The 23924-nt window shown below is 35.1% G+C and overlaps 1 protein-coding gene across 2 annotated transcripts in view; it reads left to right on the forward strand.

Annotated features, from left to right (window-relative positions):
* Positions 1-10527: 10527 nt before the first annotated feature.
* The window catches only part of LOC138331288 (uncharacterized), a 53479-nt gene continuing 40082 nt past the window's right edge, over positions 10528-23924 (forward strand). Inside the window, exons 1-2 of one of the 2 annotated variants that reach the window (XM_069278808.1) lie at positions 10528-10699; positions 13430-14600. In XM_069278808.1, the coding sequence (XP_069134909.1) occupies positions 10562-10699; positions 13430-14600 (1309 nt within the window). In that variant the 5' untranslated portion in view covers positions 10528-10561. Of the gene's footprint in view, positions 10700-11010; positions 11186-13429; positions 14601-23924 lie in introns of those variants that run through there. The other variant, XM_069278810.1, reaches the window with a different exon arrangement.

A 23924-nucleotide genomic window follows, 5' to 3' on the forward strand; every position in this document is an offset into this window, starting at 1 on the left:
CAACACATAAAACATAGGATGGAAAAACAGCCGCTTGCGATGTTTTGATTTACATTTTATTCTAATAAATAATACGATCGATATCCGAGAACATAATATGCATTATTTATGAATTTATAAGAAATGGGTAAATAAAAAATAATTAACAATAATATATAGATATAAAACCAGTCTGGTATTAAATATATTTTACCCCTCCATATATACTAAACCATTAATCTACCGCCACGAGATATAAAAACACCGGTCGCCATTAGACCTGCGTAATAAACATTGACAGAATTTTACAAAATTGAAGAAACTACCAATAAAAATGTCCAAGTTTCCCCCTCAATCTATTAATACTGATATTTTAACTAAGCAATTACTGTTTTCTAAGTCTTAATTGGTAAAACCACGTACGATGTGGTGTTTTTGACCAAATTAAAATTTTGCCTTCGAATGAGAACCACCACAAGCGCACTGCAGGCTTGCCATTACGTACAGATACTGCCTGAGATCCCGAATTTTCTGACATTTTTTCATAGTCAACAAAATTATGGTATTTCTGGTTAAACTTTTTTCGTTAGTAATTTTGGAATTTAGTTTATAATCCATTAAAATGAGGTCATTTATATAGTTACTTTTTTATCATATTTTGTTAAAACAATTAACTTCGATGATAATTTTAAGAATACCTCCAAAGCCGTGCGCAATGGTGTCGGCTGGTCGGCATTTATTCATTGTATTATATTTACGATCTACATTGTAGGCTATATTCATAAATCTAAATGGTAGTCTAATATAACTTGTTATTAAAGTTATTTAAAAGTAATATCACCATTAAATTCTGGGACTTCACATAACGGCACATGGAATAAAAGAGATTAAAAAATAAAAATATAAAACTATTGTAATTGATATCGTGATTTCACTATTTTTATTTTTTCGAGATTTCGGCTGCCATACTGTACGTATACGTACACATACATGTTTTTCTTTTTTTTTTTTTTTGGGTGTATACATTTAAGTGTACCAGTACAATTCATTCATACCAATCAATTATAGTAACATATACAAGGAAAACAACGAAAGATTATATATTTATACATGTACTTAATGAGATATCATACGTCAATTACATTCTCATCCATCAGAGTTACTTCCCCTCCTTTCACTCTGTCAAGTTGGAGCCGAGAATGCACGCTTCAATAATTAGGGTTTAGGGGAGATTTGATTACACATTGGTACATCGAGCACCTGTGTTTGAAAGAACAAATAAAGACATCGTCTAAACTATACATCATACCGTATGAGAACTAAACATCGATCTTGCGAACGATTAATATTTTTATTACACATTATTATGAATTTTTAATCAAGATTGATATTTCACCTATTTAACTATTTGATATGGTGGCTGATTACGGCCATCTCGTGTTGTCGCCTTGTCGTGTTGTCGCATTGTCGAGTTGTCGCGGTCTCAAACTGCGACAACCCGAGATTTTACAGTTAAAATGTCGACTTGTCGCGTTTTCGAACCGCGACAAATCGACAACACGACAAGACAAATGAAACTGTAGCCTGCGTGTACGTAGCTGTTAGCTCGAGCTAAGGAAGTATACAACGAATTATTAATATATATAACCGTGTGTTGAAAATTCGTTTTAAAGCTGTGTGTGTGTTTTGTTGATTGCCATTCGTACCAAGTCCATGTAGTACATACCGTACTATACTATTAAAAGATTGAATGAAAAAAAAAGAAGATTTTTTTATGTTGTATTTTCTTGTGAATCCCGAAAAATACCAGTTACGTAATTTAAAAGCCATAAAGGTCACAGTACAGGTACACAATACACATTGGGAAACCAGCTTTACTTGTTAGCTTGGCCTGTCCATATATATATATAATATACATACATATTGACATCCCTCGATACACTTATATTATAAAGGCACAACGAATTTTTGTTACGGTCTCAATGGTCAGATACAACCTTTGGGCTAAAAATCCTCCAGGGACGCGGTTTTAAACTCCCAACTCGCGATACATCTGCATCTATTTTTCGTAGTAAAAACATGCATTCTTTGTAGTCAAACGTAGTAAAAAAAAGTCACGTGCTTATACCACATTCATGCCATTGGCCGGAATATACAATTGTATTATGGGTAACTAGTGATCACGTGATTTTGTGTTTACTTCCAAATATGGTGATAGTTTGCTTGCCATTTCTTCGGGGAAATTGATTTATTTGAAAATATTTAGACTCCAAAATGCTATTAATATTGCATGCATATCATTTTGACTTGCACATATGCACTGTTTTACTATAAATAATGAACTGAAATGAGTTGTAAAACTGCCATTTTCCCGTTTTGTAAATAAATGATACAATACGAATTGACCAATTCAATAGGTCTAACCGTCTAATCTAAAATCAGCGAAGATCGGCTACTCCCGGCTAAATTCGTAGAATTCTAAATTTATATTTATATATATTATTACCTGCTTTAGGGTTCAGAACATATACATATAACACAGAGAAAATAAGATCTTCTTCAAAAGGCCTAATTATGTATAAATACCAGGTCAGAGAAATCACTCTATTTGGAAGTAAACACACACTCATGTGATCACTAGTTACCCACTAATACAATTCCATATTTATTTCAGCCAATGGCATGAATGAGGTATAATCACGTGACTTGTTTTACTACGTTTTACTACAAAGAACGCGTGTTTTGTACCATTATGGGGGAAATCTTCCGCGGATCGTGGTTTCATTTCCACCTGATTTGAAATTGTTAGCAATACTATCATATCATAGTTTATTTTCCATATTATTTCCAAACAAATAGTATAAGCTTCCGCATAGCCCACTTAGCTTTTTGGGAATCTAATACATACATGTATGTACACATATACTAAGAAACACGGGTTTAGGGTGGTAAATTGGGACCTAGGACCTAACTCATTATGCTTCGGTAGGTTCCGTACGAAAATGTATCATTTTGTTTGTCAGAATAACTCTTCATAGATTGAAAGGTCTCAAGGCCCTCTACCAATATTGTGAATTTCATGGCCCTGGGGTCTCGGAATTTTCCCCAGGGGATAGGGTCTGTACCATAGTTTATATAGGGAAACACATTTATGAGCATTATTTGCTCAATTTTCATAGGAAAAAGATGCAATTGAATCAAATACTCTTCATATATTAAAAGGTTAAATGGGTATCATCACTGGCTGATTTCATGGGCCTGATAGGCCAAATATATTGTGCTTATATACAGTGTATGTATTTATTTCATTCTTTATCCGAACTCGGGTGACCAATCAGGAAAAAAACATGCATGGCTGACAGGTGGCTATGTGTTTTGTTATTCCTGCTATATAGACTTCATTTTTAGTTTTCCCATGTTATAAAACATTTCCAAGAGGAAAGAAAAAGGTAAAGAATAACAGAAATAGAGAAAAGATCCATCTTTTATTGGCATGATTTACATCAGTCAGTAGTGGGTACCAAGTTCATTAAACTTTTTAAATGTGCAACTGCAGGGGCGTAGGAAGAAAAGGGTCCTCCTGCACATTTTTCGTACTTCATTTTAGAAAATTTTGCCGCTTTGCGGCGCATTTCCTAAAAGTTCAAGCACGTAATGTTCAAACCTTTAATAATAAAAATTAAATACACATGAACTAGACTAAAAATGTCCATCAAGGGATTCTACTATTTCAAAAATGTTTCTTAAAATATTATATTGTTTATATGTCTAAGCAAGACAATTAAATCAATTCATTATTTTTTTTAGTTAAACAACAATGTGCTGATGGTGTGAAGTCGTATGTTCAGATCGAGCAGGGTTGCATAATGATATGACGACATTCACAATTATAATTTCTAAATGCAGGTAAATGTAAATCGAAAAATTACCACGTTAAGAACGCATTAAAATCCTCAAAATACACCGTAAAACTCATATTGGCCATTCTAAATCGTAATATTTTTCGCGGGGGAGACCCCCGGACCCCCAGAACACCAAAGTCTGGCGCATTCGGCGTTCGCAAAATCATCAAAATCATCAAAATACATCGTAAAAATTATCTCAGCCATTCTAAATCGTAATATTTTTTTCCAGGAGAGACCCCCGGACCTCCAAACACCAAAATCTCGACCCTTCGACGCTCGCACGCCATTTTGTATATTCATTAATTTCCTGTTAGCGTCGCCATTGATATGGATGTGTACAAGGATTATATGTAATGATTTATGAGAAAAAGTATATAAAGTATATATGGTTGTGTGTTGAATTAATCTCCCCCTGTGTGACCTATTGCAATTGTCTTTTGGCCGGCAACATCCAGTGTCTGTTGTAAACAATTTACAATCTTCTTAATAACCAAGAACCTCATACATGGACATGTTATTGGGCCATAGCATGCTGGGATGAAGGAATACAAAGTTTGTTCAAATCAATGATCTTGACCTATGTGCCAAGTCACAGGGCTGAGACATATTTATTTGTTTGTTTAAAAGCAAAACATTATTTATAACTGTGCATATCGGAATTCAGGTGACTGTTAGACATATATATCCTTATTGCCTTCTGCTCATTCTCAACTCTCATCCATTTGTAAACAATTCAAATTTTAACAAACTTCTTCTCCACAACACGGTTTTTCTCATTTTACAGCAAGTACAAAAACAACAACAATCAAATTACAATCATGAATATTTTGTATTGATATTAATTTTTTTGCAAATTTTCAGCAAAACAAACATGTTTCAAATTAAATTAATACACATATTTGATTAATATATTTGATCTGCATTCATTATTGAATTTAAAAAAAAAATGAAAAAAATTCAAGTTTTAATCAAGGGAGATAAATCCGTTTTGAAGGATTTTCCACAAAGTGGAAAAGTTAAGATTAATCAGAGATTTGCTTTTTAAATCTCTGGATTAATTCACTTCCCATGCATTATCCAAGCAAAATTTAGCCTGGTACATTAACACAAATTTATTAGATGAAGTAATTGTCGAGTATATATACATGAACTTTGACATCTGCCATGGCACAACATGTAATCTTCAATTTATCAATGTTTCACAATCAAAGTCTACTCTAAGCCTTCTGTTTCAAATGGTGGAAATGAAACCACGATCCGCGGAGGATTTCCCCCATAATGGTACAAAACACGCGTTCTTTGTAGTAAAACGTAGTAAAACAAGTCACGTGATTATACCTCATTCATGCCATTGGCCGAAATAAATATGGAATTGTATTAGTGGGTAACTAGTGATCACATGAGTGTGTGTTTACTTCCAAATAGAGTGATTTCTCTGATCTGGTATTTATACATAATTAGGCCTTTTGAAGAAGATCTTATTTTCTCTGTGTTATATGTATATGTTCTGAACCCTAAAGCAGGTAATAATGCATATAAATATAAATTTAGAATTCTACGAATTTAGCCGGGAGTAGCCGATCTTCGCTGATCCTAGATTATACGGTTAGACCTATTGAATTGGTCAATTCGCATTATATCATTTATTTACAAAACGTGGAAATGACAGTTTTATAACTCATTTCAGTTCATTATTTATAGTAAAATAATACATATGTGCAAGTCAAAATGATATGCATGCAATATTAATAACATTTTGGAGTCTAAATATTTTCAAATAAATAAATTTCTCCGAAGAAATGGCAAGCAAACTATCACCATATTTGGAAGTAAACACAAAATCACGTGATCACTAGTTACCCATAATACAATTGTATATTCTGGCCAATGGCATGAATGAGGTATAAGCATGTGACTTTTTTTACTACGTTTTTACTACAAAAAATAGATGCAGATACAATGTATATCCCGAGTTTGGAGCTAAAACCGCGTCCCGCGGGAGGATTTTTAGCCCAAAGGTTGAATCTGGCCATTAAGACCGTAACAAAAATTCGTTGTGCCTTTATTTAAGTGTATCGAGGGATGTAAATATTTATGTATACATGTATATATGGACAGGGCAAGCTAACAAGTAAAGCTGGTTTCCAAATGGGTATTGTATATCTGTACTGTGACCTTTTTGGCTTTTAAATTACGTAACTGGTAGTTTTCGTGATTCGCAAAAAAATGAAATCTTGAAAAAATCATTGTAATATAGTATAGTACGGTATGTACCACATGGACTTGGTACGAATGCTAATCCACAAAGCACAAACACAGCTTTTAAACGAATTTTCAACCCACGGTTATATTATACAATTATCGACCTATTTTCAGGTGGATACGGTGAGTTATCAACCCGAGTAAATGATATATCCCGAGGCCGGAGGCCGAGGGTTATATCATTTTCGAGGGTTGATAAATCACCGTATCCACCTGAAAATAGGTCGATAACTGTTTTATTATATGAAATTTACAAGATATTAACCGGCTATCCAAAAGACAACAGCTTTTAAACGAATTTTCAATTTTCGTCTGGCATTCTTGTCGTTTTCCATAAATTGAAGTTTGTAGTTGATCACCGTTGATCGCAGTAAACTTGCAGCCTTCCGCCATATATGTTGCCGACTATAATAATGACGTCACAATAGATTATCTCGAAGTCATTGAATGAGGGAAACTCCTGTTACGCTATATTTGGGTACGAATCAACGTCAAAAGTGATTATGACGTCACATTTCAAGGGAGTTTTCCTCGATCTATTTTTGACACAGGTTACTGGACTCGCGAGAGGTATCTGGACTGAGTCCAGTAACCTCGCGTGCTTTTTGCCGCCGATTTCGGGGTTGATATCGCAGTTGATGAATACTTCTGAGAAAAGTATTGGCCAATCAGAATACAGCAAAAGCACCAGTCATATAATAAATATTAATAAATGATTATGGCCAAGAAGATGGAAATTTGTTGTACAAAGCAGAGTCCTTTTGCACTCTAACTTCCTCAGCTCGGACTAACAGTTACAATGTGTACATACACGCAGGCTACAGCTGCATGGCCGGGATGTGCAGGATCACAATTTTTAATTTTGAAATCAAATAAATAAAAACTTTTCTGAATTAACAAAATCAACGTCGAACTCTGCTGTATGGTGCCTTGCTGCATATACACAGTGCCCTATGAAAGGGTGGCCTTTGAATTCCACTTTCAAGACCAGATGTCGACATCTTTAAGTTTAGTCAACATTAATAACTGACAAGTCGGTGTCAGTCGACATATTATTCTGTTCATGTCGACATCTTCCAATATGATGTCGACTTAATGCCTTAATTATGTCGACATCATTAAGTCGTAAGTCGGCAACTCGATGGCAGAAATATGCCACCATAAAATTGCAATATTTTCTAATTTTCGGATTAACGGGCCTTCGAACTATTAGGCCTTAGCGGTTCAAGTGACCTTAAAATTAACAGATGACGATTACTGCGTACTAATCAGACGGCGTGACCAGACCATTATTACACGATTATCATATAATAAACAAATTATTGAAATTCATAGTTCAGAGAAAAATACTTTGACAACTCTCGGTAAAGAAATTGCTATCAAATATCTTCATATAGCTACAAACACATGCACACAATTATTTTCATTAGCAATCCAATATGGCGAGTGTTATCCATTGTTTGCGCATGTGTAACAGGAAGGCGACAAGTCGACAACTCGACAACTCGACAACACGACAAGTCGACAACTCGACAACACGATTAGTCCGCTAAACCTGCCTATATTATTAGGCTTTTTTATTTTTTTTTTTTTGCCTATATAGACTATATATTAGGCAAAAAAAAAAAATTAAAAAAAGCCTAATAATATAGGCAGGTTTAGCGGACTACAACACGATAAGTAGACATTTTACCGCGACAACACGAGATTCTGTACGCGCTAATTAGCGTGTTTGAAATGTCGACTTGTCGTGTTGTCGACTTGTCGTGTTGTCGTGTTGTCGACTTGTAGCGGCTCGAAAACGCGACTAGTCGACATTTTAACTGTTAAATCTCGGGTTGTCGCAGTTTGAGACCGCGACAACACGACAAGGCGACAACACGACAAGGCGACAAGGCGACAACACAACAACACGAGATGGCTGTAATCAGCCACCATAATTTAAAGATGCTCCACCGCTGACAAATGGTAATTTTTCACTATCAAAAACAGGAGCAGACGATTTTGTAATTTTCTTCAGTTACAAAAATTACTTACTTTACACCATTACCACCATTGAAAAGTTTAAGCTTCTGATGAAAAATAATTAATTGCATCCCGAAAAAATCCTGTGGCACTATATCCTATAAGGAATGAAGTACAGGTTGCGAATGCACCAAAGGTAAAATAAATTATATCATATTATCTTTTGTGTTAATTAGACATATATATACATTTTTAAACACCAATAACTGTTCAAATGATGAGTATCATTTAAAAAAAACATTTCAGTATGTTTAAAAATTCATAAATTAACTTGGAATTATATAGTTACTTCAAACGTGGTTATTTATTTTCATTTCATCCTATTTATCTTATTGTAAAGACAATCTCGATAACTCTGATTTCTTTCTTTTATACCTATTACATATATTATCATGTGAAGACTTAGAGGACTAAACATTATTTTAGAGTGAAAGACATTGAAAAAAAATCCTCCCGACCTACCGAGCCTATTTTTTTTTTTTTTTTGCCAATGTAACCCTAAACAGACATATTTTTTGGCCGTATCAGCATAACGTTGATTATCTTTGACTTTGACTGTGAAAGAATTATCGTGAACACTTAAATGTTTTTTCTTCAAAAATTAATTGTCATAAGATCTATCTCGGCGTCTATGTACCGAAATATCGATCAAACTTTCCTATTAGTGCACGTTGACTAATAAATAATGATGTATAGTAGCTTTCTTAGTTTTTTAAGGAAGCTAAATACTTGTATTAAATAATTAAAAACATGTATAATTTGTATAAGTACAAATGTACATTATACTTCTCTATCTATACATGAGAAGATAAGGGTCAATGAAGTTATCTACAGGATTTTCCAGATGACACGGGATCCTATCAAACGTAAGTTTGTAGGATATGAATTACTTCAAATGGTAAATATGGGACAAAAAGTAATTTCAGCCATGTGGACAAAACAAAATGTCAAATTTTCGAGGCGATCTGCCACTTTATCAAGACACACAAAACGAACACGATTACAATTATTGTAATCGTTTTCGTTTTGTGTGCCTTGATAAAGAGTCAGATCGCCTAGAAAATTTGACATTTTTTTTGTCCACACGGTTAGAATTACTTCTTTGTCCCATATATACAAGAAGATAAGATATATATATTTATCTAAGTGTCACCAAGTGTCATGAAAATAAAAACAAAACATCAAATAATATTATCAAATTTGAACCATTTAAAAAATATATAATAAAAATAGCTGATAGTGCGTGATATTGGAGTGGACCATACGTGTAGCTGTGGTGATACCAAAGATTTATAAACCTCACCTTCGTCCTTGGATGATACCGAAACACAAGCGGACATCGACAAGTGAGTCTGATCTGGGGAAAACAATGCATATGGCTGCCGTGTACGTCCCATTGAAAATACAGCATCGGGGGACCGGATCTCGAAGCGAGAAGATGAAAGTCTATGGATGGTATAAAGTAATGTATTGTTAAAGTGCAAATTACAGTAAAAGTGAACTAAAAACGTATGCGGACGTAATCTTCAAATGAAGTTCCTTGTGATTGGTATGATTTTTTTTTCTCCTGAACTGCTTCTAGTTTTATTATGAGATAGTCCAGGGGTGTATATAAGGTCAGTGATAGTAATCGAGGAGTATCGAGGATGGCGGCTTACTATGTCTCCATATCAGGGTTTTGTTTTCAACATTCTTTTAAATCACGAAAAAAATGAAAAAATATGGGACACGCCCAGTAATTTTATTCCGCCTTTGCATATTTCAGAGTTATCTCCCTTGCGGCTAGGTATCGATTTTTACGTCATTATTTTGTGAGCTCGAAAACACATGACGTCCCAATTAATAATGTGGATAACTCTGAAATATGCAAATATAGAATAGGGCGACGGGAAATAATAAGACGACCCGCGTTATGAAAATTAGCATTTAACCTATTTTAATAAAATTGCTCAGAAGGGTATAATAAGTGCAGTATTAACAATATACCACATAGTTACTTTTGCAACTCTACAAAATTATAAATTACGTTTTCGATTCCCATTTTTAAAATTTCGGAAAGGTTGCAATGACCCTTTAACCAAATTAAAGTCAAGAGACTGAATGATCACCGGAAAGTCAAGCATGATAATTTCAGTCCTTCTTGCTCTGAGACTACATGTATTCTAAATGGCCAGCTCAAAATATTAACACCATCAAAATGGCAACATCAGAAACATGTGAACATACATTTGATAATGTACGGATTTTTTCCAATTCTTTCATTCCGCTTCCGCATATGTTTTTGCTTTCAAATTCAAATCTCGCGTTTTGATTTGATCTCGTTCGAAACGAGAACTCTTCTTAGAGACGAAAAATTCAGGTGAATATTTCCAAGATGGCCTCATGTTAAAATGGATAGAGACGCCGAAAATGTAGCAGACTACAGGAAGTATTGCTTTTTACTGGGCTCTGCTATTAGGAACGAGGACCCAAATCAATTTTTTGACATTTACGACGCAATAATCCCAAAGGATCTCCCTGTCAGTCAGGTGCGGACGAAAGAAACACGTTTGTTTTGAATATTTTCTTCACATTTTTGCCGTTTTTCATGCTTGTGCTCTTTTAAGTTGCCACTTTGAATTTTGTTGTTTGAAACATAATTACTAGTGGCGTTGACATTTTATTTCTATTACTTCTGAAGCGCAAATAATTCTAAAAACAGGCATGACAAAGTTTTTTTCTAAAATAAAAATGACAGATTGGTCATTTCATTTAGTAGCGGTTATCTCCCTTTTATCGTGATCTAAACAAATGCGTGGGCCTGAGTTGACCCTTGTGATTTGCATTACTAAATATTCATGATCCAGCGGTCGTCTGATGGCAGTGTCGCTTGTCCTTTATGACGTGTCTGCCTCGGCAGGGCTTTGAATGCAGTCGAAAACGTTCCCCAAAGGACCAACGAAAATGACCCCGATGCTATTTCTGTTGTGAGAATGACTGTCAATTACGTGTGGTTTTCTCGCTAGGACAGGCAGGTAGGCGGCAGCGTATCCAACATGTCTGCACCCATGTTGCCTTGCTCAAATATGGAGGAGTTATGTTTCGTGCGATTTTACAAGAATTGATATCTCAAACGAAAGTTAAAAACTAATAGTCCCCACACTTTCTACAAATTGATGCCTTAACCACAGGTTTTGAAGGTTGAATGTTCTGTATGAGTGAGTTTTATTACTTTGACCAAGTTGTACAGGTAAATTCATGGCTGGTGATCATGACCCTGCTCTGACATATCAAACCTTCACCTCTCACACACGTTACTAACTGTGTAGTCAGCCAAGATGCTCTCTAACCGACCCACTTACAATTTAATTTTGAATTTATTCAGTATTTTAGTGTTGCAAATGTTTCATATTTGACTCTTTGGTAATTACACCAAAGTTTTGACAGGAAGTGGGCTAGCTGTATTTGTGGGGACAACAGGCTAAATATAATTAGATATTAACAGTTTACATATTTGTATATAAGATATTACAAAATGATGAAATTTATCCCAAAGACGACTGACATGCTGTAGCAATAATAAACATGTTTTCCTTTCCTAATGCTATTGCAGGGGTTTTATATATATCTTCCCTCATTTCTGTAGTTTAATAGTTAAACCCCTCAACTTAACTTTGTTCCCAATTATAGTTACTACAGTGAAGCTTCCACAGATAAATGCTTGATTTATTGAGGACGATGAACTTCTATGTCCCAACAAAATACCACTTTTAAGTTTTTAAAATGTATGATACAACCCCGATACTATTGGTATATCAAGCCAAAAGGGAAGTTAGCTATTAAATTGTTTTAAATGAAATTAGGGTAATTAATACATGTTGATTAGACAATGATCATCATTATGAGGGTCCAAGGAATGCAAGATTTAACAGAACTAAATCCAATCTTATACCTTGGAGATCATTCTCATTTTGAAATTTGTATTTGTAAACCATGAATGCAAATAAGTGAAGCAACTAGAGATAAAAACACTTCAATCTAGATTCTACCATATTTTCTTAAAATTTCCTGTGTTTTAAAAACCAGTAAAATAAATCTGCTGAAGCACTGATATGCAATGCTTTGAACAAGAAAATTTGGGGTGGTTTTTGAAAATTTAAAATCTAATGTTGCTCCTTATTTTATCTAGATCTGTCCTTATTTCATAGCTCCAACATCTGTGTCAATTTCTCCTGGCTATTATTCTTTAAAAAAAATATTTTTGATTGCCGACATATTGATAAATAACAGTTTGAAAGCATTCGTGTTACACCTTTGGATATATCTTAAGTTTTCCCAGTAATTTTGTTTTTAAAATTCACCGATAACTAAAACAATATATCATTGTAGAGAGGAGACGACAATATCATAGAAAATTTTAATATATGATATCAAGGTCCTTACCCATATATTTATATGTAACTAACTAGCTGAAAAAGAAACTGACTCCTGGTAGTGTCATATTGACAAAATAATTGAACAATGTTTAAAGTCCTCTGGTGGTGTTCCGATTGATCGAGTTCGTTGAGTATTGTTGGTTTTGGGTGTTTGACCAATTAATCAAGTAAGAAATGTGTAATCCAGCTTCGTCGGAATTGTCCAACATCATGATGAACAAAAGTGTGTAATAAGCCAATCAGTAAAACACGCAAGACATGTCATAGAACACTTGTCGTAATCAATCGCTTGTCTGTGTTGTCGCTCATTTCAAATATCAAGCGTCTAAACAAATTGAAGAGCACATACGCATACGTAATAATGTAAACGTTCAGAGGGGTATGCTTATATTTGTGAAAACATAATTAAACCACCTGAGAACATGGCAACATGTGTAGAAGAAAGTTTGTATGATTTTCCTGGAAAACGTACACGGTCTTCAGTGCGACCAAAGACAAATATAATTGATTTTAATCGATCATCGATTGGTTTCACAAAACTGGTGATCGATCATGAATTTGCAATCGATTCCCAACACTAAAGTCCTTTAGTCGAATGTTGGTTCAATTAGTTTATAAAAAAAATAGAAACATTGTTATACAATGTAGTGTGGTTGTGTCACCTTGTGTAAACGACCTATATTTCCATAAATTCCATTTGTGTATTGTAAATATACTCAGGACGATATTGCGATGCATGTTTTTTCCTCAATAACACTGTTACAGCTCTACCAGTAATCAACTTTAAAGATGAAATTATTTGCAGAACTTGATTTTAAGCGTTTTCAACATTTTATTTTACAGGTTGAATGTATAAAAGACAAAGCCAGGGAAATATCTGAACTTCCAGAAGAAGAATTTAATCAGTTGTTTCTTAACGCCAAGGATTACAGCTTGGCCCCAGAACGAAAAATGACCCACACAAACCGCGGAGGGTTTGGGCAAGGGTCAGCGAGGGCCAGGCGAGGAGAGGAATTCAGCAGTGATGAAGACGATGAATTCGAACTAAATGACAAATTCTCTGGTATAATACCTCCAAGTGTAGCTTTTAATAACTGTCTCAAAGACCATTGCGGTGACGATGTTGACTTGAATGGGAAACGCACTGACAATGATTCAGGGATTTATAATTCTAGTAAAGCCACGGCTAGTATTGGGAGCTACTCAGACCAAGAGTATGAAAGTGAAGGAGAAGAGAGACATGGAATGTTTGATTATTTCCCATCACAGCAGGCGACAGTCAAGGTACATAAACCACGTGTTGGATGTTCGTTAGATTATGACGAAGCTCATGAAGTCGAGGACTCTGACAAAGACTCGCCACGGTACGATGATAATTCGCCAAGGTATGACCACAGTCTCAGTAAGCTGGACGATGCTGACTTTGGTACTGAAATGAAAACATTCCGTACGGTTCGATCTGAAAGTGACGATTTCATGACTGATGATGACAGTGATAATGAAAAATTTACTCCCCACAGAAAACTTTATCAAAGAAAATGTGCCGCAGGTCGCAACACGGGTGTTGGAAACTACTATACTCCAATGACACAAGAGAGTAAAGAGGAGTATGGCTCTTTCCCCCAGTCTACATTCACATTCGATCGCAGTAAAAAAGCCCTGCACAACACGACCGCATCCTCTCTCAGAACAAGTGGTGTCGACGAAAATATAAACTTTCCACTTACAAGTTCATGCCCCAAATCATACGGTAGTACAAGTAGTCACGGCGTGAAGGTTGAGACAACCTATTCACGTTATCACAAATCAAAAGACCTCGCTGATCGGGGACCGCCGTTTGGTCAGGGTCAGGACCAGTTAGGTAAGGTCGGCAGTTCAATCAGTACACTGATTTCTAACTCTCAGAGTGCACACATCTCTAACCTACCCGAGGGCAGACCCATCCTCATGTCCGGCCCGGACCTGGGGGCAGACAGCAGCAAGAAACGCAAGAAAAAGAAAAAAGGAACAAAAGGTAAGCGGTTGTATCACATGATCTGTTAAATCTGTTACATTTCTGGTGAAAGTCTGATGAAATGAATTGTATTGTAGTGGTTGGATATGGAAAATCACCTGTTTTATCTCATTCACCTTTGAAATATCATGATGGACTGATCCACTATATATAAACAAAACAGATCTAGATGTGTCTTCAGAGGTGAATGCTCATTTGTCCCTGAGGTTACATTTAGACTCCTAAATCTGGGACTAGAACAGTCCACTATGAAATTTCAGGGGTGAATATGTTAATAATGGTTGAAGTTTTCAAATTCCTTACCTCTGTAAAGGCCAGTTTACACAGTTTGTTTTTCCATATATGTGGCTCAACCATATGCGGTAAAACATGTAGTTATACCCTTATAAAATAGTTTCTATATTAACTCTATTGACAAAAATGCCAATAAATTAATTGTTCCATCGAGCGGTCCAAAGAACTCTTAAAATGGATTGTTTAAATGTGCTGTTGGACCGATGTGACATCACACCTACAATTCATGATGTCAATGCATTGTTTTGAGTCAATGGGTATAACAAAACATTTGTTAACTTGATTTTCGGGCAACAGATGATTTTTTGGACCTGAAGACAAACTGTTGCCGAGGTCCAATCAACAACTGTATGTTGTGTAGAATAGATATCTGCAGGCAGATGTGCAAAGCAGACCTAACAGAACCTGTTCTATTTCGAAGGACAAATCGGATGAATTGACCAATCAGAATGGGAATAATTCATGTACTATATGTGATACCTGATAAAGTTTGTGCATGACTATTGTTTCTATTATTGGTGATGGAATGACGTCAAAAGATGATATCCCGCGCTAACGTCATTTCAGCGGGAAAATTATAAATAGTTTCATTCCATCACCACTGGAAATACTAGTCCCACACAGTATCACCTGGTACATGAATTAGTCCCATTGGTGAAGTTGCTGAAGAAATTAAGCTGTCACATAACTTGCTTTGGTGCTCAGCAAATGCACAGACTTTTTATTTCAGATTTTCAAATACTGTATTCGATCTTATACGTACCCAGGGCGTTTCAAAATTGAAAAATGAAAATATGCTTAGTAAGACTAAAATATTTGCAAATCAAAGAACAAACCTATATAGTTTTGATATTTTTAGTCCTTATTTATGCCAGCTGGGCAATTGAAATTGAGGAATCAAAAGGGGAAGGGCGCTAATACGGACATGGGCGCTTATTAGGTCAAATACGGTAGTCAGCTTAAGATGGTGTACACAAAATTGGCTGAAGCAGATTAACTTGAGCATAAAACTGTGAATGTACTTTTAGTGGTAGTTTTATTTTAGCGCTTTCTGCAGTGTCTTTTAAGTGCATTTTCATTTAAAGCACTTAATTTTGTAAAAAGGTATTATTCCTGTTTTGAACCACCACATTCCACTGATTTATATCCACGTTAATATCATAATTTAAAATTTTTTTAATGTTTGCACTAAAATTTGACAGCACTAAAATAAACTTAAGCGTTTACAGTATACAGTTGTATAAGAACTCCATCCTCTTTTGTTTGCAGGGTAATAAAAATTACTTGATCTTTAATATCAAAAATCTATCGCAAAATATTTACCAATTCCTGATCATGAAAATAAGGTGTTGTCATGATAGTATGGATGTGAATTGAGCATAAGTTTATCTTGTTGCATAACTGAAATGTTCTTTTCAGAGACCTGCATATGGCTAATATGGTATTACAGTGATTTATTAATTATCAACAGCTATTTTCTGTGTGTCCCTTTCATCTATTCCTAATTTGCATATTACAGAGTTATCTGCCCTTGCGGGTAGGTATGAATTGTGACGTCATGTGTTTGGGAGCGTAATGTCATACGTTTCGGAGAAAACGACGTGAATTGTACTCACAAAATAATGACGTAACAATCGATACCTACCCGCAAGGGAGCTAACTCTGTAATATGCAAAGACGGAATGTGTCTCTGAACAATAGGTCCCACAATGACAAAGTGACCAATTTCTTGAAATTGTACAGGTCGTTTAAAAAAACTATGGGTACGTACAGGACTCAGATGCACATGTAAATTTATAACTGGATATAAGTTCTTGGTGAATAGGTGCTGTGGATGAATTGTGACTTTGATCATGTGAGAGAACTGGACAATTAAGGCACAGAAACTTTCTTCACTTGATCACTTAAATACCTGCTGTTGCGTTTATCAATACAGTTGAAACCAAAATGATATTCATCTCAAACTCTTAAACACACATGCATCAGTTTTATATTATATTCAAAATCCATATTTTTTATTCAAAGTGTTTGTTTTGAAATGGAGCCTCAAATGACCAATAATTCAAAATTCCAGACAGTGAGATTAATCATTCCTAAATGATTAAATTCCTAAATGTAATGTAAATTGAAGTAAGATTTAATCATTATTATATAGATTGAATGTATAAAATTAATATATAGATTATATATATTACCTGTATGTATGTCCATTGGGGACTATATGAATTCTGTCATGGCCATAATGTGTTACTATGGTATTCAAGTAACAACAAAATGATATCAATTGACCCATTGAAACTATGATTACTACGGAGGTTTAGATATATATCCAAATGGTGTGAAACATGTTTGGATTCAGAATCATTTTGCAATTAATTGCAATTAAAGGACGTCTTTCATGTCATACTGACATAATGCTAGTTATAAAACAATTTTTTTTTAATTGTCTAATTTATATATACAAGTTTGAATATTCAATCCTAGATTTGGATAATATTAATAATCCAAATAATGCATTAACAAATCTGGGTTTGGTTAACAAAACTTCGAAATGATCAGGTAAACTGTTCACATTATTGGTATTATGGGTACCTCCATACATGTCATAAATGAGTAATACCGTGTTCGCTGTAATTATCGCCCAGGGCACTTAAAAGTTTATTACAAAGGGATGGGATATTAGTGTACCGAAATGTAAGTTGTAGACGAAAAATGTCGGCCATATTATAACTCTTTCTGAACTCATGACACATTATCTGTTACAGTAAACATTCATATGCCTTTTAACTTTTAAGATGCATTATTTTGTCGTGATTCAAATGTTGTAAAACATTGTAAAATCTATGGGATAGAGACGTTTATACAACTTCAACTTCTACTGCAGGAAAGGAGAGGGGCGCTCACAAGAGAGGGGGCACAAATTATGGTGAATATGGTAGTTACAATTTGCCATATCATGTTATTTCTGTTTTGAACTATTCATTGGAGGTTTATAATTGTAGATCAGAATTTATAAGATACAGGTGTTGTTTTGGTTGCTCATGCTGTGATCACACAACTATCTAGTGTATAGATGTGTCAAGTCAACGTCGGTACACAACACATATATCACTTCCTGTACGAATCCCTGGAACAGGAAGTGGATCATTTCTGGTCGGTTTGTACGTACAGTTTTTGTCGCTGTAGCGATCGGTAAATTTTACCATACACATGTAAAATAACGTCCGGACCAAATAACCTACAGTGTATTTAGAAAAATCCTGCCAGTTCTAATTTGCTGTTGTTATTCAGTAAATTCAGTAAAGGTTTCATATATATATGTTAGAAAACGCTCCGACCAAAAAACCTAAAGAAAAATCCAGTTTATTTTCGTTTGCAGTTATTCAGTAAGGGAGTACCATACACATGTCAGAGAACGTCCCGACCAAAAAGCCTACAAAAAATCCTGCCAATTTGTGTTTGTGGTTGTGATTCAGTAAACTACCTTACATATGTCAGAAAACGTCCCGACCAAAAAACCTGCAGAAAAGTCCTGCCAATTTTTGTTTGCGGATGTTGTTGTAGATTGGTGTATGTTGGCAGACGGTCCTAGAGTTGTGTATGGCCAGTGTGGTAGACTAGTGTTGATAAGTATCCAAACTTACATGTCTACTCATGTAATCTATCCCAGTCTGATACAGAACAAACATGATGAACAATCCAAGTTCTTATTATCATCTTAGGAAAGATTTGATAAGCTATATTTGTATACCACAGGATAGTGGAGTTGCCTCCCTTTGTTTGCAAAAAGTTTGAGTCATTGAAATAAATTCTATAATCTGTCCATGAATTGTTACAACTGCACTTTTTCTCAATGATTTGCTAATTAACTCTTAATTAATCAATAATATATATTATAATTAGATTTAAGATCATGATACATTCGTGTGACGGTATATCTTGTAAGATAGCCAGTATCAATAGGTCTGGGTAGGATACCAGTGTTTTATTTCTAGCCAGAAATTCAATTGATAGATGAATTTTCTCTTTATATCATAAACAGTTGATTGTTTTAAAACTTCATCATTGCTTCCTTGGGAAAGATGTGCACTATACTTACACTTACATTTTTATGAATGTAGGTGTTTTTCTCATTCTTAGGATTTTGTGATTTTACAATGAATTTACTTTTACTTCATAATAAAATATGCCTCAAAATTAAAATTATCATGACATTAGGGATGTTTATGTGACTAGCTATGGTACATGAGTTAGCTGTCGCCATGTAACTAACATTGTATAGTGGCTATTATAATCAGCTCGAATCAAAAGACACAGGAAGTGTTCTACAACAGGCCTCAGATCAGGCTTTCAATCATATATATATACACTCTCTAGCATAAGGAAGTACAACACACAGGAGGTCTTGTAAGATCAGCTTAGACAATACACTACAGCTTCTCCTACACAGATAATGCTATCTGTTCCGGGGTTGACCTAACTTTGCATATGTGCATCGCTGGCATTTAGACTACTCCAAGTCTGATACCTGTGGATTATACATGTGCTTGGGTATACAGCCGTGGTGTGGACAGCTGAAAGATTCCGATGGAGTGCAATAACTAGAAACCTGATGATGAGGTTCAAGTTACAAAACAACGTTGTTAATGATGTTTCCATGGAAACCTCATCAGGTGAGTAAAAGTCCAAGGTGATAATTAGCAGTCATTTGGCTAGATAGCTGGTAAAACGATAATTATCATGGACACACTGGGGCAAGTTCAAGATCATGTATAGGTTTCAGAGCATTTTTGTCAGAAGTCTTTTTTTGTCACTTGAATGTCTGGGGGGAAAATGGAAATTTTGATGTTACCAGGTACATTTTACTTGAATTTTCACAATCTTCACATTGAACATCAGATTTGAATAAGATGAATTTTTAAGATGCATGTAGCTAGATGAATTGAATTGGTAGGAATATTGCATAATTTTGTGTGATTTTAGCAAAAACACTTTCTATGCATGTACAGATGTTAATCATTCATAGTGAAAAAACAGACAGCTATGTTTAATTTCCTTGTTGTTGTTTTTCCGCATTCAGTAACTGAATGCAAGAGTAAGTCATCTAAACTGGTACATTATATATATAACTGACAGCGCGAGGGCTTCAATCGTGAGGCCTTCAATATGTAACTTACAACACGAGGCCTTCAATATGTAACTTACAACACGAGGCCTTCTATATGTAACTTACAACACAAGGCCTTCAATATGTAACTTACAACACGAGGCCTTCAATATGTATCTTACAACACGAGGCCTTCAATATGTAACATACAACACAAGGCCTTCAATATGTAACATACAACACAAGGCCTTCAATATGTAGCATACAACACAAGGCCTTCAATATGTAACACAAAACACAAGGCCTTCAGTATGTAACATACAACAAGAGGCCTTCAATATGTAACATACAACACGAGGACTTCAGTATGTAACATACAACACAAGACCTTCAATGTGTAACATACAACACAAGACCTTCGATATGTAACATACAACAAGAGGCCTTCAATATATAACAAACAACATGAGGCCTTCAATATGTAACATACAACACAAGGCCTTCAATATGTAACATACAACACAAGGCCTTCAATATATAACATACAACAAGAGGCCTTCAATATGTAACATACAACACAAGGCCTTCAATATGTAACATAAAACACAAGGCCTTCAATATATATAACATACAACATGAGGCCTTCAATATGTAACATACAACACAAGCCTTCAATATGTAACATACAACACAAGGCCTTCAATATGTAACATACAACATGAGGCCTTCAATATGTAACATACAACACAAGGCCTTCAATATGTAACATACAACACAAGGCCTTCAATATGTAACATACAACACGAGGCCTTCAATATGTAACATACAACACAAGGCCTTCAATATGTAACATACAACATGAGGCCTTCAATATGTAACATACAACATGAGGCCTTCAATATGTAACATACAACACAAGGCCTTCAATATGTAACATACAACACAAGGCCTTCAATATGTAACATACAACACAAGGCCTTCAATATGTAACATAAAACACAAGGCCTTCAATATATAACAAACAACATGAGGCCTTCAATATGTAACATACAACAAGAGGCCTTCAATATATAACATACAACATGAGGCCTTCAATATGTAACATACAACACAAGGCCTTCAATATGTAACATACAACACAAGGCCTTCAATATGTAACATACAACACAAGGCCTTCAATATGTAACATACAACACGAGGACTTCAATATGTAACATACAACACGAGGCCTTCAATATGTAACATACAACAAGAGGCCTTCAATATGTAACATACAACACAAGGCCTTCAATATGTAACATACAACACAAGGCCTTCAATATATAACATACAACATGAGGCCTTCAATATGTAACATACAACACAAGGCCTTCAATATGTAACATACAACATGAGGCCTTCAATATGTAACATACAACACAAGGCCTTCAATATGTAACATACAACATGAAGGCCTTCAATATGTAACATACAACACAAAGCCTTCAATATGTAACATACAACATGAGGCCTTCAATATGTAACATACAACACAAGGCCTTCAATATGTAACATACAACACAAGGCCTTCAATATGTAACATAAAACACAAGGCCTTCAATATATAACATACAACACGAGGCCTTCAATATGTAACATACAACACAAGGCCTTCAATATGTAACATACAACACAAGGCCTTCAATATGTAACATACAACATGAGGCCTTCAATATGTAACATACAACACAAGGCCTTCAATATGTAACATACAACATGAAGCCTTCAATATGTAACATACAACACAAGGCCTTCAATATGTAACATACAACACAAGGCCTTCAATATGTAACATACAACACACGAGGCCTTCAATATGTAACATACAACACAAAGCCTTCAATATGTAACATACAACACAAGGCCTTCAATATGTAACATACAACACAAGGCCTTCAATATGTAACATAAACACAAGGCCTTCATATATGTAACATACAACATGAAGCCTTCAATATATAACATATAACACAAGGCCTTCAATATGTAACATACAACACGAGGCCTTCAATATGTAACTTACAACGCAGGGCCTTCAGTATATAACATATAACACAAGGCCTTCAATATGTAACATACAACACGAGGCCTTCAATATGTAACATACAACACAAGGCCTTCAATATGTAACATACAACACAAGGCCTTCAATATGTAACATACAACACGAGGCCTTCAATATGTAACATACAACAGGCCTTCATATGTAACATATAACACAAGGCCTTCAATATGTAACATACAACAGAGGCCTTCAATATGTAACATACAACACAAGGCCTTCAATATGTAACATACAACACAAGGCCTTCAATATGTAAATACAACACAAGGCCTTCAATATGTAACATACAACACGAGGCCTTCAATATGTAACATACAACGCAGGGCCTTCAGTATATAACATAACACAAGGCCTTTAATATGTAACATACAACATGAGGCCTTCAATATATAACACAAGGCCTTCAATATGTAACATACAACATGAGGCCTTCAATATGTAACATACAACACATAGTATAGAGGCCTTCAACATGTAACATACAACATGAAGCCTTCAATATGTAAAATACAACACAAGGCCTTCAATATGTAACATACAACACAAGGCCTTCAATATGTAACATACAATGGGAGTCATTCAATATGGAACATACTTACTTTGCCTCCAGATATCCACAACACTGTGATGTGTCTGTTTTGCAAAATTGAGGGAATGTGGGTTAATTTGTACTTGATTATCAAATATATTTTGAGGGTTAATGATATATTGGGTCGCAGTGGCTGAGTGGTTAACATGTCCCGACACATTACCATGAGACCTCCCCCTCTGGGTTTCTAGTTTGAATCACACGTGGGGCAGTTGCCAGAAGTGGAAATTACATATTATGTGAACTGCAGGTCTGGTCTTGGAATTTAAATTTCTGGACTTAGAGAACCTGAATATGGCTTCAGGAATGAATGATATAAGTTACATTGGAAAACATGCTGAATATTCCAGTATATTGATTATAATGTAATTTAAGTGATATCAACTATGACCTCACTATAGCATTATCACATGTATGTCATACAATATTTACTACATGACCATATGACGTGGCAGAATTAGCCAGTGATGAATTGGAAATATATTGGGAAAATATTCATTGATTTATTTTGGAGTGTTTTTTCCTGTTCACACCCGCGACATGTAATTGAATGGGGAAGTTGAGGGGAGGTCAGGAGCATATCTGGCTACTCATATCCGGTTACCCATATATCCTGTTACCTATATCCCGTTACACATAACCTGTTGCCTATATATGTGGTTACCCATATCTGGCTACCTTCAGTACCCACACATTCAGTCATTACATACAAAAAAAGATGCTTTAGAAATGATGAAAAAAATTTGAATTTTGATTAGGTTTTTTTTCTCAAAAAATATTCAAGATTATTTATGAATATTGAAAAAAAAAATCAGACAGATGAATTCAAATTTATTAAAATCCTTATTTTATTTTTTTGATTGCATTTGTCATTTCGGTGTTGAACTGCATGCATGTCTGTTTGAATACAGAGTACATAGATGAGGGGGGTCCCAGTTATTCGCAATAATCAGGCCAATTTATATGCATGACTGTAGTCAGAAGTTACCATAAAGTGACGGCAGAAATTTGTTTGCAAGCCCCATCAATAATAGATAGACATGTACCGATTCCACTGTCGGTCCACCACCGATCTGTCTTGATTGTGTACAAGAGACACAGGCAGCTCTAGGCAAACCAGTGGGTGGTTTTTCCAACTTCCTTTAGGCCGTATATATATCTGGTGGATATCTAAGAGATTAGATTTGTTTGGTTTGTGGAATCTGTGGTAATTTGAGGTAAGTTTTAATT

This window comes from Argopecten irradians, chromosome 9 (genome assembly GCF_041381155.1).
Source record: "Argopecten irradians isolate NY chromosome 9, Ai_NY, whole genome shotgun sequence".
NCBI lineage: Eukaryota > Metazoa > Mollusca > Bivalvia > Pectinida > Pectinidae > Argopecten > Argopecten irradians.